Source organism: Palaemon carinicauda, chromosome 1 (assembly GCF_036898095.1).
Source record: "Palaemon carinicauda isolate YSFRI2023 chromosome 1, ASM3689809v2, whole genome shotgun sequence".
In the NCBI taxonomy this organism is placed as follows: Eukaryota; Metazoa; Arthropoda; class Malacostraca; order Decapoda; family Palaemonidae; genus Palaemon; species Palaemon carinicauda.
In genome coordinates, this window is record NC_090725.1 from 298765483 (window position 1) to 298785482 (window position 20000).

Consider the following 20000-nt stretch of genomic DNA (forward strand, 5'->3'; position numbering starts at 1 on the left):
AGCTACCCTTTAATATTGAATTCGCTCTTCCATGTAATCACAGGCCCATGAGGAAATTACTTTCATGATAAATAGTTCTGCACGGCAAGAGATTCGAACCTTAGCGCCAAAGAAATGAGGGTAAAAACTCAACGTTGTTGATTCGAATGTAAAGAGAGAAAAAGTGTTCCTTCCGAGTTCCTGTCAATTTCAGGATTTATAAAAGATCGAAATCAACCCATCTCCAGCATTACAGCTGTTATAAAACGGTCATGTTTTATATACTTACCAATCAGCTGTATTAATGGAGATGTTATAAAACGGTCGTGTGTTATATACTTACCAATCAGGTGTATTAATGGAGATAGGTTTTGTCGATTCAAAGCACAAATCCTGAATTCAAGAGGACAGAGAATGGCAGATTCGGAGTAATATCTTATCTGTCTTTATAGCCGAGTGGGCCAAGTCAAAGGATACTTTTATTTCTGCTATTGATTGCAAATGATAATATGCTAAGTTGTGACAGTAAAGAGACTGCAAAAACTGCTACAAGAGTGAATGTATGCTAAAGGAGAAATTTTAGGGTGAATGTGAGAGTTAAGGTTATGAGAATTAATAGAAACTAGAAAGATGGAACAGTGAATATTAATATGGACTGTGGAAGAATATAAGGAGTGTAATAAACCTGCGTGTAGTTGTAACGGATGAATATAAGAAGAATGAAGCGATAAATGACACAATAATTGAATTGAGAAAGACACAAGGATGTGTACAGAACATGGAGAAGACCTGAATCGTCTTTGCAAACCAAGATGGGAACATAAGAAGGGATTGTTTTATCCAGTTCGCATTATATGGGACTGAGATGTTGATGTTGAATGAAAGAAAAAATGTTGCAGCCATTGAGAAATACGGCATGCTTTATACATGTATTGCGAGAGGAAGTGATATGATGATATTTATGGTTATATATATTATAAAATAGAAGCTGTAAACGGTTAGGATAGGGTGAAAGGATGAGTCAGAATATTTTGAGGTGGTTTGATCATGTAGAAAGAATCGACAGAAACAGATTAGAGAAAAGCATGTATGCTATAGAAGTGCCAGGAGGTAGAAGGAAGAGAAAAGCATGTATGATATAGAAGTGCCAGGAGGTAGAAGGAAGAGAAAAGCATGTAAGATATAGAAGTGCCAGGAGGTGGAAGGAAGAGAAAAGCATGTATGATATAGAAGTGCCAGGAGGTAGAAGGAAGAGAAAAGCATGTATGATATAGAAGTGCCAGGAGGTAGAAGGAAGAGAAAAGCATGTAAGATATAGAAGTGCCAGGAGGTAGAAGGAAGAGAAAAGCATGTATGATATAGAAGTGCCAGGAGGTAGAAGGAAGAGAAAAGCATGTATGATATAGAAGTGCCAGGCGGTAGAAGGAAGAGAAAAGCATGTATGATATAGAAGTGCCAGGAGGTAGAAGGAAGAGAAAAGCATGTATGATATAGAAGTGCCAGGAGGTAGAAGGAAGAGCCAGGCGGGGTTGGGCATATGGAGTGAAAGGCATGTAGGTAAGTGAGACCCTTCATAGCCAGATAGTGCAAGAATTCGTTCAAAATAAGGTCGAATGGCTCCGTGGGAGTAGTGAGCTTTGTTTTTCAGCTCATGAAGTTTTTGTATAGGTGTATCAAGCGACTGGTGTGGAAGTTTCGTCCGTAATTCAGCATTTAAAGGCTGAAAGTGTCAGGGACTATTGTATTAATGGTCGTGTTTTCTTATGATCCATTCCCTCGGCGGGTGGGGTGTAATATAAATGTATATATATATATATATATATATATATATATATATATATATATATATATATATATATATATATATATATATATACCGGTATATATATGTATATATATATATATATACATATATATATATATATATATATATATATACACACGCGCGCGCGCCCACACACAAACGTACATGCATACATAAACGTATAACACCTACAACAAATGCAGCCGTTTCAAGTTCACTGCAGGACAAAGGCCTCAGACATGTTCTTATTCATTTTTGGGGTTTGGCCAGTTTTCATCACCACACTGGCCAATGCAGATTGGTGATAGTGGGAGACTTTCGTCTGATCGCTCACAGCATACCAACCTAGTATGGATGGATCTGACTATTACAGTTTTTCTGATCATGGCGGTACATAAACCCTTTTACCACGTTAAGCTATATCCAATCAGAAAGGGATATATGTTCTACGTCTCCTTTGCACAGATAATTATGGATTTCTAACCAACATATATTGATATTAGAATCCATTAGTAAAGAGAAATGTAAAAAAAGACTTATCTTATAAGGGCACCAGATGCCCATAAGATTATGAGGAGAGTCAAGGGTAAATGCCATTAAGAAAATTGAGAAAAACCTGCTCAATCAATAGAAAAACAGTGGCCTGAGTATCATTATCAGTACTAGCTGAACTACAGCCTTAGTTGGAAAAACAGGATGCCACAAGCCCTAGGGCATCAACAGGGCAAGTATTCCCAGCGAGGAAAGGAAATAATGAGATAAACTATATATGAGAAATAATGAATCAAACATAAAGAATTTTAACATCATTAACAACGGTAAAATAGACTTGTCATATACTGTATTCTATGACGAGAGCCTTATGTCAATCAGCTCAACATGGAAATAAATGTTGTTAAGTAACTTTTGCAACATCCAATTGACAATGATAATCTTACATTACGGGAACATAATGCTAAATTGGTGAAAAATTCTAAAACCATAATTGCATATTAGCAAAAAAAAAAAAAAAAAAAAAAAAAATATGAACAAGGTATCAGGTACAACTTATGATTCAGATCTTTATTTCCTTGTACTTTTTGTTGTTGTATACTGGTGTACGTGACCTGTCAAAAATTATTTAGAAGAATATGTAAGCACGCACATATTCAACCCTTCCCCCTCCCTCCCCCTTTCCTAACTACACCACGGCAGTTTTGGTTTCACCCCCTCACACCAGGGTATGATTATTCCTTCTCCCCCTACCATAGGGACAGAGAGAGACCAAGTAGTTTTACGCCTGGCAATGCCACTCAGTCTTACCGGGTATATATATATTGTATATATATATATATATATATATATATATATATATATATATATATATATATATATATATATATATATATATATATGTTATATGTTTCATATAGATTATAAGTATATACTGTATATGCATATATATAATTATTTTATTTTCATTTATTTATTTTTTTCCTTATCAATTGATTTTTGATAATCTTATGGTTCTTTATATCCCGATTTTTTTTTCGGGCCAGCCCTGTGAGAGTCAAGCTTGACTCATTGGGCTGTTAAAACTCCTTTTAATAATATATATATATATATATATATATATATATATATATATATGTATATATATTTATATGTTATATGTTTCATATATATATATATATATATATATATATATATATATGTATATATACACACACATATATATATATATATATATATATAATGTGTGTTGTATGTTTTATATATATATATATAATATATATATATATATATATATATATATATATATATATCTATGTATATATATATATATATATATATATATATATATATACATATATATCCAGTCACTTGTATTTTATTATTTAGGGAAGATTCGTTCTCCTCTTTAGCAGTAATGTTTTCAAAATGTGTCAACTCGTCCCAATCTCACTGCAATATTCAAAATTTTTGTATGGTGAACATGGAGTCGATAATATCCTGGTTGACCATGACATTTTTAGTCCGGATAGTCCCCCTTCAATTTGACCCAGTTGTCATTGGTGTAAGTTTCATGTGGGTGTCAGGGGAAGAACGTGGAGCATACAGTCTTGAAAGTAAGATGCAATTGCTGGAGATCTTAGGCTTTAAGGCATCCTCCAGTACGGATATATGTACTGTATATATATATATATATATATATATATATATATATATATATATATATATATATATATATATATATATATATATATATATATATATATATATATATATATATACACACACACACACACACACACACACAATCATCATCTCCTCCTACGCCTATTGACGCAAAGGGCCTCGGTTAGATTTCGCCAGTCGCCTCTATCTTGAGCTTTTAATTCAATACTTCTCCAATCATCATTTCGTATTTTACTCTTTATAGTCCTCAGCCATGTAGGTCTGGGTCTTCCAACTCTTCTAGCGCCTTTTGGAGCCTAGCTGAACGTTTGGTGAACTAATCTCTCTTGGGGAGTGTGAAGGGCATGCCCAAACCATCTCCATCTACCCCTCATCATGATCTCATCCACATATGGCACTCGAGTAAACTCTTATAGTTTCATTTCTGATCCTGTCCTGCCATTTAGCTCCCAATATCCTCAAATCTACCAAATCTTTAAATCAGGGTTGGTTTGATTTAAATCAAATTATTTAGTTCAAGGGATTTAAATTAATTTAAATCAGTAAAAAATCATGATTTGAATAAAAATGAAATATACTCCCAGAAATTGCGTTGAAAAAGAGAAAATTTCCAAAATAAGTTGCTGTTTGCAAGTATTGCAACAAGTGAACAAAATCCTAGTTAATAATAGCTATAATATTTCTGGTAAACTTATTGTTCTTAAGAATTGAAGTTGTTTCAATTATATAAAATTTAAAGGTCTTTTTTTTAATAGCGTTAATAGGAATTACTTTGTTGTCAATGGTACCAGTTGACTGGGTGTGTGCATGTATTGTACCTCTATATAAGGGTAAGGGAGATGTGCATGAGTGTTGTAATTCAAGGGGTATTAGTTTGTTGAGTGTGGTTTGAAAAGTGTATGGTGGGGTACTGATTAATAGGATTAAAAGAAACACATAATGCAATCATAGAAGTACGGGGTGGTTTTAGAAGAGGTAGTTAATGTATGAATCAGATTTTTACAGTTATGCAGATTTGCAAGAAATATTTAGCTAAAGGCAAGAAGGTCTATGTTACGTTTATGGATCTGGAGAAAACGTATGATAGAGTTTATTGGGAAGCGATTTGGAATGTGATGAGGTTATATGGAATTGGTGGAAGGTTGTTGCAAGCTGTGAAAAGTTTCTAAAAAGGTATTAAAGTGTGTTAGGATAGGAAATGAAGTGAGCGAGTGGTTTCCAGTGAGAGAGCGTCTGAGACAGGGATATTTGATGTCACCATAGTTCAACTTGTTTGTTGATAGAGTGGTGAGAGAGGTGAGAGGTAAATGCTTGAGTGCTTGGTCGAGGATTAGAATTAATAGACGAGAGTGATCATGAATGGGAGGTAAATCAGTTGTTGTTTGCAGATGATACTGTACTGGTTGCAGACTCGGAAGAGAAGCTTGGTCGATTAGCGACAGATGTTGGAAGGGTATGTGAGAGAAGGAAGTTGAGAGTTAATGTGGGTAAGAGTAAGGTTATGAGATGCACGAGAAGGGATGGTGGTGCGAGGTTGAATGTCATGTTGAAGGGAGACTTACTTGAAGTAGGATCAGTTTAAGTACTTGGGATCTGTTGTAGCAGCAAATTGTGGAGAATGAATGAAGGATGCAAAATGTTGGGAGCAGTGAAGAGAGTGGTAAATAAGAGAGGGTTATGCATGAATGTAAAGTGAGTTCTGTATGAAAAAGTGCTTTTACCAACTGTGATGTATGGATCGGAGTTGTGGGGAATGAAAGGGACAGAGAGACAAATGGAATGTGTTCGAGGTGAAGTGTCTGAGGAGTATGGCTGGTTTATCTCAATTAGATAGGGTTAGAAACGAAGTATTGAGGGTGAAAACGAGTGTAAGAAATGTGTTAGCAGCTAGAGTGGATTTGAATGTGTTGAGGTGGTTTAGCCACGTTGAGAGAATGTAAAGTGGCTGTCTGCTAAAGAAAGAGATGAATGCAAGAGTTGATGAGAGAAGTACAAGAGGAAGATAAAGGTTTGGATGGATGGATGGAGTGAAGAAAGCTCTGGGTGATAGGAGGATAGATGTGAGAGAGGCAAGAGAGCGTGCTAGAAATAAGAATGAATGGCGAGCAATTGTGACAGTTCCGGTAGGCCCTGCTGCTTCCTTAGTGACTGCGGAGGTAGCAGCACTAGGGAATTCAGCGTATGAAACTTCATCTGTGGTGTATAACGGGGTAGGGTGGGCTGTGGCACCCCAGCAGTACCAGCCAAACTTGGCTAAATCCCTCGTCAGGCTGCGAGGAGCGGAGAGAGGACAGGTCCCCTTTTTGTTCATTTGTTTGATGTCAGCTACCTCCCAAAATTGGGGAAAGTGCCTTGGTAAATAGAATTAAATATTTTGTTGCTAGTATTGTACGCGCATGGAGCAGTCCTTAATATGTTTTCAGTTTTATTTCTTACTCTATACTGTATGTTAAAATGAAATTGCTGTTTATTTTTGTTTTAATGCAGTTACGCTTGTTTTTGTGTATGTATATACTAGTTACTATAGCGTGTCCGCTCCGATCAAATCATTAGTCTGAGTTTTGGTTTTAATACCAGAAAATACCTCATAAAATCAGCAGTAGGAAATAAGTCTTATTGAAAAAAAAAATATTTGAATAAAAAAAATTGATTTAAAATATCTGATTTAAATCAAATTACTTGATTTTGTCTTTTTTAAAGATCATGATTTTCAACCCAGATATATATATATATAGATATATATATAGATAGATAGATAGATAGATAGATATATATATATATATATATGTGTGTGTGTGTGTGTGTTTGTGTGTGTGTATTTGTATATGTTTAGTTTGATTTTATATTTATCTATATATATATTTTATATATATATATATATATGTATATATATATATATATATATATATATATATATATATATATATATATATACCTGTCAGTATTACATAATTTATGTAAGAAAGCATTTAGATGTACTTGAAATTTGAATGTTTTGCTATGTGCCACTCAATATAAGCAAGCTTTTTCAAAACTGAAGTCTCTTGTTTATCGGGATTTTACCTCATAATCTGATACAGAACCTACAGTAGTTTAGAATCTTTGATTGACAGTAAATACATAATGTAGACAAAGTCATATTTCAAACGTACATTGTTAAAAAAACCGTAATTTTAATATCGGAAATTCTCTGTTAAAAAATATACTGTTCTCAACTGTATTTTAGTAAAATACAGGTGACCGTAATTCTACCTTACTTTATGATCTTTTACGGGTTGGTGACCGTAATATCACTCCTTTACGTCAATATATTCGTTTTTTTAAAAAGGTAAAAATCCTGGAATAAATGTTGCCATGCTTTTACCATTTTTAATGCATATTTTTAACAGTGTAGGTATGCTGTTATTTTCACTGCAAATCAATTTCTTCTCCCTTACATAGTACATTATTGGATTTTATTTTTGTATCGGATTTGCGCTTAGTATTCATTATTAATTTGGGGGGACATCAAATTTAATATTCAGTTTCTAGTTACATAGAATAGATGTTTTAAATGCGATATCAGGAGTTCTTATTAGTAAAGCCTTCATTTCTTATTGTTGATAAACAGGAAGGTCATAGTGACCCATGGCAAGGTTAACTTATACAAGAAAAAATTAACATACAGGAATAAATAATGTAGGTTCATGGACCACAGTCTTCTACTGTTGCCATGAGAGAGAAGACAGTTTTAGTCAATTACTATTTATGCAGATACGTATAATAACTAGTTCATATCAATTGAGAAAGGAATAACTATGTTGGGCGTGGAAAATATAGAAATAAATACTGTAGGTTCATGGACCACAATCTTCTACTGTTGCCATGAGAGAGAAGACAGTTTTAGTCAATTACTATTTATGCAGATACGTATAATAACTAGTTCATATCAATTGAGAAAGGAATAACTAAGTTGGGCGTGGAAAATATAGAAATAAATACTGTAGGTTCATGGACCACAATCTTCTACTGTTGCCATGAGAGAGAAGACAGTTTTAGTCAATTACTATTTATGCAGATACGTATAATAACTAGTTCATATCAATTGAGAAAGGAATAACTATGTTGGGCGTGGAAAATATAGAAATAAATACTGTAGGTTCATGGACCACAATCTTCTACTGTTGCCATGAGAGAGAAGACAGTTTTAGTCAATTACTATTTATGCAGATACGTATAATAACTAGTTCATATCAATTGAGAAAGGAATAACTAAGTTGGGCGTGGAAAATATAGAAATAAATACTGTAGGTTCATGGACCACAATCTTCTACTGTTGCCATGAGAGAGAAGACAGTTTTAGTCAATTACTATTTATGCAGATACGTATAATAACTAGTTCATATCAATTGAGAAAGGAATAACTAAGTTGGGCGTGGAAAATATAGAAATAAATACTGTAGGTTCATGGACCACAATCTTCTACTGTTGCCATGAGAGAGAAGACAGTTTTAGTCAATTACTATTTATGCAGATACGTATAATAACTAGTTCATATCAATTGAGAAAGGAATAACTAAGTTGGGCGTGGAAAATATAGAAATAAATACTGTAGGTTCATGGACCACAATCTTCTACTGTTGCCATGAGAGAGAAGACAGTTTTAGTCAATTACTATTTATGCAGATACGTATAATAACTAGTTCATATCAATTGAGAAAGGAATAACTAAGTTGGGCGTGGAAAATATAGAAATAAATACTGTAGGTTCATGGACCACAATCTTCTACTGTTGCCATGAGAGAGAAGACAGTTTTAGTCAATTACTATTTATGCAGATACGTATAATAACTAGTTCATATCAATTGAGAAAGGAATAACTAAGTTGGGCGTGGAAAATATAGAAATAAATACTGTAGGTTCATGGACCACAATCTTCTACTGTTGCCATGAGAGAGAAGACAGTTTTAGTCAATTACTATTTATGCAGATACGTATAATAACTAGTTCATATCAATTGAGAAAGGAATAACTAAGTTGGGCGTGGAAAATATAGAAATAAATACTGTAGGTTCATGGACCACAATCTTCTACTGTTGCCATGAGAGAGAAGACAGTTTTAGTCAATTACTATTTATGCAGATACGTATAATAACTAGTTCATATCAATTGAGAAAGGAATAACTAAGTTGGGCGTGGAAAATATAGAAATAAATACTGTAGGTTCATGGACCACAATCTTCTACTGTTGCCATGAGAGAGAAGACAGTTTTAGTCAATTACTATTTATGCAGATACGTATAATAACTAGTTCATATCAATTGAGAAAGGAATAACTAAGTTGGGCGTGGAAAATATAGAAATAAATACTGTAGGTTCATGGACCACAATCTTCTACTGTTGCCATGAGAGAGAAGACAGTTTTAGTCAATTACTATTTATGCAGATACGTATAATAACTAGTTCATATCAATTGAGAAAGGAATAACTAAGTTGGGCGTGGAAAATATAGAAATAAATACTGTAGGTTCATGGACCACAATCTTCTACTGTTGCCATGAGAGAGAAGACAGTTTTAGTCAATTACTATTTATGCAGATACGTATAATAACTAGTTCATATCAATTGAGAAAGGAATAACTAAGTTGGGCGTGGAAAATATAGAAATAAATACTGTAGGTTCATGGACCACAATCTTCTACTGTTGCCATGAGAGAGAAGACAGTTTTAGTCAATTACTATTTATGCAGATACGTATAATAACTAGTTCATATCAATTGAGAAAGGAATAACTATGTTGGGCGTGGAAAATATAGAAATAAATACTGTAGGTTCATGGACCACAATCTTCTACTGTTGCCATGAGAGAGAAGACAGTTTTAGTCAATTACTATTTATGCAGATACGTATAATAACTAGTTCATATCAATTGAGAAAGGAATAACTAAGTTGGGCGTGGAAAATATAGAAATAAATACTGTAGGTTCATGGACCACAATCTTCTACTGTTGCCATGAGAGAGAAGACAGTTTTAGTCAATTACTATTTATGCAGATACGTATAATAACTAGTTCATATCAATTGAGAAAGGAATAACTAAGTTGGGCGTGGAAAATATAGAAATAAATACTGTAGGTTCATGGACCACAATCTTCTACTGTTGCCATGAGAGAGAAGACAGTTTTAGTCAATTACTATTTATGCAGATACGTATAATAACTAGTTCATATCAATTGAGAAAGGAATAACTATGTTGGGCGTGGAAAATATAGAAATAAATACTGTAGGTTCATGGACCACAATCTTCTACTGTTGCCATGAGAGAGAAGACAGTTTTAGTCAATTACTATTTATGCAGATACGTATAATAACTAGTTCATATCAATTGAGAAAGGAATAACTAAGTTGGGCGTGGAAAATATAGAAATAAATACTGTAGGTTCATGGACCACAATCTTCTACTGTTGCCATGAGAGAGAAGACAGTTTTAGTCAATTACTATTTATGCAGATACGTATAATAACTAGTTCATATCAATTGAGAAAGGAATAACTATGTTGGGCGTGGAAGGTGTAGGGTACTGGGTACGAGGTCTCACATGAAAGTAACTGGTATTTAGCGCCCGAAGGCCTCTTTTGTATAATCGTTTCACATCTAAGGCGAACCACTACAAGTTTTTATGTTGGCCTGTTAACTAGCGACCTTTATAGTCAATTTTGTTTTTCTCTTTCGCTTAGAAACTTCGGCTTCGCATATTACGAGTACTATGACAGGTTTCAGAAATGAATCGATTGAACGAAACCAAAACCACACATATACATTTTATTTTTTATTTTTGGCGAGAGGGATTGCAAGATCCTCCCCCCTTCTGCGAAGATAATCCAAAACGGTAAATAAATCTAATATAACTTTGCAATTATTTAGGTTATGAAAAGTAGTTTTACAAATGTTAAAACAAAACAGGAGGACAACGTGAACTTTTTTAAGCCTGATCATTTTTTACGAATCCTCTCTATAAGGGATCAAATACAAAAAAAGGGGAACATTCACATATTGATCTTAACCACAAAGTTCCTGTCCTATGTTGTGATGTAGGCTATTAACAAATTTTGGAACTTTGGTGTGTTACATTTATAGCTTCACACTCATATCTGAGTATTAAGCGTATATTTTTTTTTTTTTTTTTTTTTTTTTTTTTTTTGATCTGGCATTTGGGCGTGAATAAGCTTTACACTTTCGAAGATAGTTTTGAAAGTTGATAAATTCCCATGATGGAAGGCAAAAAATTGCAATGTGTTATTCCTGTCATAACACTATCCATTATTCCAAGGGGGAATAAAGGGCATCACTAGCAAATTTCCATTAATATTTTTGGGTTCCAGATAACTTTTTTGTTTATTCCTGAATCTTATTTAATATTGTCATTTTGTATAAGAATTGTGAACATTCTGCCAAAATATGGATGGATTTTCGTTGTATTTATAAATCCAAGGTGTAGTTATGAGGATTACTTCAGTAATATTAGAATATTCTCTTTATTTTCAGTTGAAGAATAGAAACATACTGTTTTATTACTATTAATTTAGGCGTAAAACATCAGTTATAGTGTAGCAAGATAATTTGTTATTTATATTTTTTAGGTAAATTGACATTTATTAAACTTTTTCTTTCTTCATCAGGTATGGCTTTCCTGGCTTCCCACCTCTACCAGTGGCCTTCGTTGCTGAAAACCCTGATGGCAGCGTTGAATACAGTCCAGAGACCAAGATTAAAAACCTAACTACTAGATTTGAAGCTGTTGCTTACATACCATCGAATCCCTATGGTTTCTCAACAAAGATCAAGAAACTTGATTTAGAAAAGTCAAGGTTTGAAGATGTGAAAGTTATTAGGTCTAATCCCTATGGATTTACCCAGCAAGTGTTCAAGGTTGAAGGTCAAACTAAGAATAGACCATCCCGGTTTGAACCAGTTCCCTCCATTCCCAGAAACCCATATGGTTTTTCCGATAGGGCCACTTTGCTGTCAGTAGATACTCCAAGTAGATTTGAGAATGTAGGACTTATCCCAGATAACCCATATGGCTTTAGTACCAAGTCTGAAACTGAAGGTATATTGCCCAGTCCGAGACCAACACGCTTTGAGTCGGTAGATTCTATTCCAAAAAATCCATATGGATTTTCTGAGAAAGTTGAATCAGTCGTTACTGATCATCCAAGTAGGTTTGAAAACGTCGAATCTATTCCAAACAACCCGTATGGTTTCAGTTTGAGAGTGAATCAGGAAGAGGATATCCCAGCATCAAGACAGTCAAGATTTGAAAGCTCTCCAATTATCTCAAAGAATCCTTATGGGTTTTCAGAGACTGTCAAAGTGCTATCGGAAAGTCTCCCTGATAGGTTTGAAAGTATTGAATATATCCCTGATAATCCATATGGTTTTAGTCAAAAAGTTCAAGGAGTTAGCGCTTCCCCTTTACAAAGATCATCTCGATTTGAGACTGTTGCATACATTCCAAGGAATCCATATGGTTTCTCAGATCAGGTGTCTCGTAAAGGAGAGCTTCCAGATAGATTTACTAAAGTTAAGGTAATCCCAAACAATCCTTACGGATTTAGCACAGAATCTAAAAGAGCAGATGATTCTACAAAGCAGCTGCCTTCTCGATTTGAAGCCATTTCTTATATACCAAAAAATCCTTATGGATTTTCAGAAGCTATAAAGCTGCTTGATCCTGCTCTACCCTCAAGATTTGAAAACTTAGCATATATTCCAATTAATCCTTATGGATTCAGTTTAGATGTCAAAAAGAATGAGGAAGTAACAAGAGCAAGATCCTCTCGGTTTGAAAGTACTCCTTATATTTTTGATAATCCATATGGATTCTCTCAAGATGTAAAATCTACATCAGATCTACCTAGCAGGTTTGAAAATGTTCAATATATTGCTAATAATCCTTATGGTTTTAGCACCAAAGCTCAGAAAAAAGTAGATCCCCCTAGGATAAGGAGTTCCCGTTTTGAGAATGTTGAGCACATAGCTAAAAATCCTTATGGTTTCTCGGAAAAAATAAAACAAATTTCTTCAGATCTACCGGATAGGTTTGAAAATTTTGATTATATACCAAGTAATCCATACGGATTTAGTCAAAACATCCAAGCTGTTGATGAATCTTTCAATAAAAGATCATCACGCTTTGAGAACATCCCCTTTATTGCAAAGAATCCATATGGCTTTGCAGAAAACACTAAAGTACTATCAGATTTACCAAGCAGATTTGAGAAGGTTGAATACATTCCCGATAACCCCTACGGTTTTAGCACTAAATCTAAAAGCGAGGATACTTTACCTCGAGAGAGATCATCACGATTTGAATCTATTCCACTAATTCCAGATAATCCTTATGGGTTTTCACAAGTAGCAAAAGAAGTAAAAAATCTTCCTAGTAGGTTCGAAAACGTTGAATACATTCCCGATAACCCCTATGGTTTTAGCACTAAATCTAAAAGCGAGGATACTTTACCTCGAGAGAGATCATCACGATTTGAATCTATTCCTTTAATTCCAAATAATCCTTATGGGTTTTCACAAGTAGCAAAAGAAGTGTCAAATCTTCCCAGTAGGTTCGAAAACGTCGAATACATTCCCGATAACCCTTATGGTTTTAGCACTAAATCTAAAAGCGAAGATACTTTACCGAGAGAGAGATCATCACGATTTGAATCTATTCCTTTAATTCCAAATAATCCTTATGGGTTTTCACAAGTAGCAAAAGAAGTGTCAAATCTTCCTAGTAGGTTCGAAAACGTCGAATACATTCCCGATAACCCTTATGGTTTTAGCACTAAATCTAAAAGCGAAGATACTTTACCGAGAGAAAGATCATCACGATTTGAATCTATTCCTTTAATTCCAGATAATCCTTATGGGTTTTCACAAGTAGCAAAAGAAGTGTCAAATCTTCCCAGTAGGTTCGAAAACGTCGAATACATTCCCGATAACCCCTATGGTTTTAGCACTAAATCTAAAAGCGAAGATACTTTACCGAGAGAAAGATCATCACGATTTGAATCTATTCCTTTAATTCCAGATAATCCTTATGGGTTTTCACAAGTAGCAAAAGAAGTGTCAAATCTTCCCAGTAGGTTCGAAAACGTCGAATACATTCCCGATAACCCCTATGGTTTTAGCACTAAATCTAAAAGCGAAGATACTTTACCAAGAGAGAGATCATCACGATTTGAAACTATTCCTTTAATTCCAGATAATCCTTATGGGTTTTCACAAGTAGCAAAAGAAGTGTCAAATCTTCCCAGTAGGTTCGAAAACGTCGAATACATTCCCGATAACCCCTACGGTTTTAGCACTAAATCTAAAAGCGAAGATACTTTACCGAGAGAGAGATCATCACGTTTTGAATCTATTCCTTTAATTCCAAATAATCCTTATGGGTTTTCACAAGTAGCAAAAGAAGTATCAAATCTTCCTAGTAGATTCGAAAACATTAAATACATTCCCGATAACCCTTATGGTTTTAGCACTAAATCTAAAAGTGAGGATACATTACCGAGAGAAAGATCTTCCCGATTTGAATCTATTCCTTTAATTCCAGATAATCCTTATGGGTTTTCACAAGTAGCAAAAGAAGTATCAAATCTTCCTAGTAGGTTCGAAAACGTTGAATACATTCCCGATAATCCCTATGGTTTTAGTACAAAAGCTCAAGTTGAGGATTCTTCACCGCAAGGAAGATCATCACGATTTGAAACAGTACCTTTGATACCAGGTAATCCTTATGGCTTTTCACAAACAACAAAAGCAATACCTAATCTAACAAGCAGATTTGAGGAAACAGAATATATTGCCAATAATCCATATGGTTTTAGCACCAAAGTTCAAGTTGTGGAAGAACCTCCTAAAGTTAGATCATCTCGTTTTGATAATGTAGCTTATATTTCATCAAATCCTTATGGTTTCTCAGAAAAAAATAAGTCTATCTCGGGCCTTCCAAGCAGGTTTGAAAACACCTCCTATATTGCAAATAATCCTTATGGTTTCAGTACTATAGTAAAATCACCACCAGGTTTCCGAAGTGAAAAACCTTCTCGCTTCATTACCATTGGCAGTATTGCAAAGAACCCATATGGTTTTTCAGAGCAAGTCCAGGAGTCTTTACCAGATCTCCCAGCTAGATTTGAAAATATTGATTACATTCCAAGCAACCCATACGGATTTAGCACTGAAGTTCAAAGATTAGATGGCCATTTAAAGGAAAAATCTGCTCGCTTTGAGTCCATACCTTATATTGAAAAGAACCCTTATGGATTTTCAGAAGATATTTCGTCCATTTCAAGCCTTCCAGTAAGGTTTGAGGAAACTGATAAAATACCAAATAACCCATATGGTTTTAGCACCAAAATTATGAACAATGATGAGTCATTAAGGGAACAGCCCTCCCGTTTGAAAATATACCTTCAATACCCAATAATCCATATGGCTTTTCGGAAAAAATTGAGACTTTATCTTCATAAATATCAAGCAGATTTGAAAATGTCGACCATATCTCAGATAATCCGTATGGTTTTTGTACTGAAGCCAAGAAAATAGGATACTCTCCGAAATTGAGGTCTTCCCGGTTCGAGTCTGTAGCTGTTATTCCCAGTAATCCATATGGCTTTTCTGAAACTGATAGTCCGTCAGATCTTCCAAGTAGATTTGAGTCTACTAAATGCATGGCTTCAATACAGATGTAAAATCTACCAGTAGATCTTTGGACGAAAAATCTACGTTTGGAAACTGTCCCATCTATTACTAAAAATCCACACGGCTTCTCAGAGGTGGTTAAGTCGGTGTCTTCAAATTTGCCTGATAGATTTGAAAACTTAGAGTCAATTTCCAACAATCCTTATGGTTTTAGTAGCCATGTTCAGAAAACAGGAGAACACCTAAAGCAACGACTGTCCCGTTTTGAAGCTGTGCCTCAGATTGCAGAAAATCCACATAGTTTTCCAAAAGATGCTAAGGAGCAGACAGAGCTAACGAGCAGGTTTGAAGCTACCCCATACATTGCTGATAATCCTTATGGCTTTAGCCAGAAAGTTCAGTCTGAGGATGATTAGAAAGATTCTAAACACAAACCTTTCCACTTAGTTCCTTATAAGTACTCGGTAGGTAAGAATTTTTGCATATTTTGAAAACATCGAACTTGCTCTAAGCCATTATTTTGCATCTAACCCCCCTCCCCCCCAAAAAAAATATAAAACTGTCGATACAAGGCTATTGACATTTGGTATTTTTACCATTTATGTATTGAGTTTTGATCTTTAAAGAAAAAGTAAGAATAATCTCAGGTCCATGGGCAGATTTGGGCTATGCTGTAGTGACTGTACATACAGTTTCATTAGTAATTGATCCAGTGCCCTTTGACGATCTGAATATTTCTTAAATATAAATATAAAAGTAGGCTATTAGGAGACCAGAGTTGAGAAAAAAATGAGCTCTTTTATCACATGAGGAAAATATAGTTAAGTACAATAATCACTTTTTATTTCAAAGGTTGACAACATGGCTCCTGTTAGTGAAGTAACGTTCTTAGCAGAGGCACTTATACTTTTGGCGGAACATCTTTACCGAATTTAAAAGACTTCCATAGAGGATGCTTGCGAATTTGCCCTGGTATAAGGGTTGTGGTGGCCTGGTGGGAGCGTCCTTGCATGCTGTTACCAGACTGGGTTCAATCCCGCTCAGATTTTAATTCCTTTGGTTGCCACAACCTCTCCATCCTTATGAGCTAAAGATGAGGGTTTTTGGGGCAGCTTATAAGTCTATTTTCTGAGTCCTCATCAGCCATTGCCTAGCCCTCCCTGGTCCTAGCCTGGATGGAGAGGAGGCTTGGGAGCTGATCATATGTAATATGGTCAGCCTGTATGGCATTGTCCTGCCTGATAGGGCAATGTTGCTGTTCCTTGCTTCTGCCATTCTTGAGTGGCCTTTAAACCTTCAAGGGTAGCCAGCTATAAATGTGTCAAGAGAACAATTTAAAATATTTTTCCTTTCGTTCCTCCAAGAAATTTAAAACTACCATGGTACAATTTGACAAGTAAGATGAGTGCAATATCAAATAGGACTAAATAATAAAAAAAAACTAAAAAAAGAGAATATAGCCCTATTAATTAGTTAAGAAACTTGTTATTATTGGAAATATTAGTAAAATCTTTGCTTAGAAATCTATCTAAATTTTAGGGGACGTTCCTAAAAATATTTTTTTTTATTCACTGTTCTTTTCTAACTCCCGAATGGATATTATTTTCTAAGTTACTTGACACTTGAAGAAATTATGACACACGCACACACACACACACACACACATATATATATATATATATATATATATATATATATATATACATATATATATATATATATATATATATATATACACACACATGTATATATACTGTATATATATATATATACACATATATATATGTATATATATACACACATATGTATATATACTGTATATATATATATACACACACACATATATCTATCTATATATATATATATATATATATATATACAGTATATATATATATATATATATATGTATATATATATATATATATATATATATATATATATATATATATATATATATATATATATATATATATCAATGCTTGAAAATACGAGCCACAGCTGTCTAGTCAGCTGATTAACGACTTTGCCTTTTTTTCGGCGTCAATGACCTTAGATGTCAGGATGCCTGAAAACTTTAAATCATTCATTCATTCATTCATTTCTCTACCAAACGCTTTATTCTACAAATGTTCGATGGGCACAAGTTCAGATTGATAAACTTCTTGGAACATATCATCTATTTTAAAAGGTATTTCTTGGGGTTTTAATGTTTTAGATTTGTGTTGTAAAATTTTTTAGCAGCATACTTCAGAGAAAAAAGAAAAAAAAAAAAAAAAACATGGCTCGTAACCAAATGTTGCTTATATCCACATCACATATTCCATAAAAGTATTTTGATAAATTTTTATTATCTTGTAATTGAAGAAAAACATGTCAAAATTAAATAAATTTTCCTTTATAGATTCCTGATGTATCATTATCCACGTTACTTTTGAATAAATGTGAATTCTAATATATATATATATATATATATATATATATATATATATATATATATATATATATATATATATATATATTTATTTATTTACTTATTTATGTTATGTGTTTCTTCGAGTGTATGTATGAGATTATATTGTATTTATTTCAGGTAGTGTCTTATAAACACCATATGCCCATAGTCTCTAGATATCCTTTGATTGCATATTAGCAAAAATGTGTCAATGAAGAAGCAATTTTTTCATATTTCGGATTTTAGGAGTAAAAAGATCAGCTAATTTAACAAAAGTAAAGGCATTAGTATACGGACAGCCCCTGTCGAAAGGGACTTGATGGTCTGGTATTTTAGAATGGACTACGTTTTGATGATGTGGCTCTCTACAGATATAATTGCAGGCAGAGGTTACCATCCCCCAGTATTAGAGCTGTAATGTAAAGAGGGTCTCGCCTCTGAAAAGGCTTTTAATTTTTGGCCAAGAACAGCAGACCCAGAGTCAGAATTAGGAAACAATCAGGAAAGATAGAGATATACTCCTGTTCTCTACGTAATGCTGCAAGCTCACTGAGTTCTTGGCCTATGGTCTGATAAAAATTGGTGTCGTGGAGGTAGTTTGGAGATCTACGACCAACCCAGATCTATTGGAACTATTCTGTGTCCCCACCTATATAAAGTCCAACTTTTGTGAAAACGATGGTGATGGCCCTTGGCCTGAGCACATTCATTGATGAGATCATTTGCCTGTACAAGACTCAACCAGTGCCCAGGTCCATTTGCTGTACCTCCAATTGCCCTTTTTCCTATGTAAAAAAATCCCAAAGGACTATGGATTTGGGACTCTGCCTGAGCAGGAGGATTTAACTGTTTCTGTTCTCGAGGAAAATTAGTTGCACAAATAAACTGCCTTCTAGAAGAACATCACTAGCCTCTAAGACTAATCTGTTAATGACAGACCTGTATGTTATCAAGATAACCTCTTTAGGTGGTATCTGGAGGCATGTCCTTAGGGGTGAATCCTTAATCCACCTAGTTGATTAAGGTAATGTAGCTTAATTTTATATTTCCAGATCATAGATTGGAAGATCAAACCCCCTGCATGTAAAAATGTTCATTTCAGCCTAGGAATTGCATCTCGTGCCTGATTACCCCGACAACCAACACGGAAGACTGGACAGAACTTGACACCCCCATGAGTTTTCTACTGAACCCAATACTCCAAAGATCTAAACACTGCCAGTTCCTCAGGTTGGGAAGAACAGAGAGTGATATGAGTGCAGAAACTCCCAGAAAGGTTAAAGCATTAAGCAGGATCACCATAGGGGAAGCAGACCTATGCTTTAAGTATCTAGGCAATAATTAAGGCATCCACTGGGTGGCAAGCTGACCAAATCCACGTGGAACGGTAAATTGTCTACCGTAAACCTGAGTCATAATTGACCTAGCAGGCAGACCAAACCTGGGAGGAGCACCCAAAAGCTGCATCCCAGGAAAATACCAAAGTCTCCTCTCATTACTCCCAGAGTGAGGCTGCCACCTCTTCAAGTTCTCCAGCTTGGAAAGGGGCCAGATTTACCATGACCTATCTAGCAAAACATATTAATGAGAAATCAAATGTTATTAGTAAATCCTTACGCCAACATTGAAAGAAAATGTATGACATTTTCTCTCAAGTTTGCTGCTTCTGGATCCTAATCCACTGTTAGCAGATAGGGTAATTTACAGAGTCCCAAGCCCCGCCCCAAGATGCATAACAGCCTCTATGATAGTGAAACCGATTAGGATACCATTTAAGGTTAGCTAAATTAATTACCTCCAACTTGGCTATGTTTATCCTTTATTTCCTTTATTTGTAATATAAACTTTGCAATAGAAAACATTAATTCATTATTATCCCCAATGGAAGGTGTACTTTTCCCCAAG

General features: G+C 34.6%; 1 protein-coding gene across 1 annotated transcript in view; it reads left to right on the forward strand.

The window, feature by feature from the left end:
- Nucleotides 1–15672, forward strand: part of LOC137658037 (uncharacterized) — a 25126-nt gene extending 9454 nt beyond the window's left edge. Inside the window, exon 3 of the mRNA XM_068392755.1 lies at nt 11620–15672. Coding sequence (XP_068248856.1) covers nt 11620–15547 — 3928 coding nt within the window. The 3' untranslated portion in view covers nt 15548–15672. The remainder of the gene's footprint in view (nt 1–11619) is intronic.
- The last annotated feature ends 4328 nt before the right edge of the window (nt 15673–20000 follow it).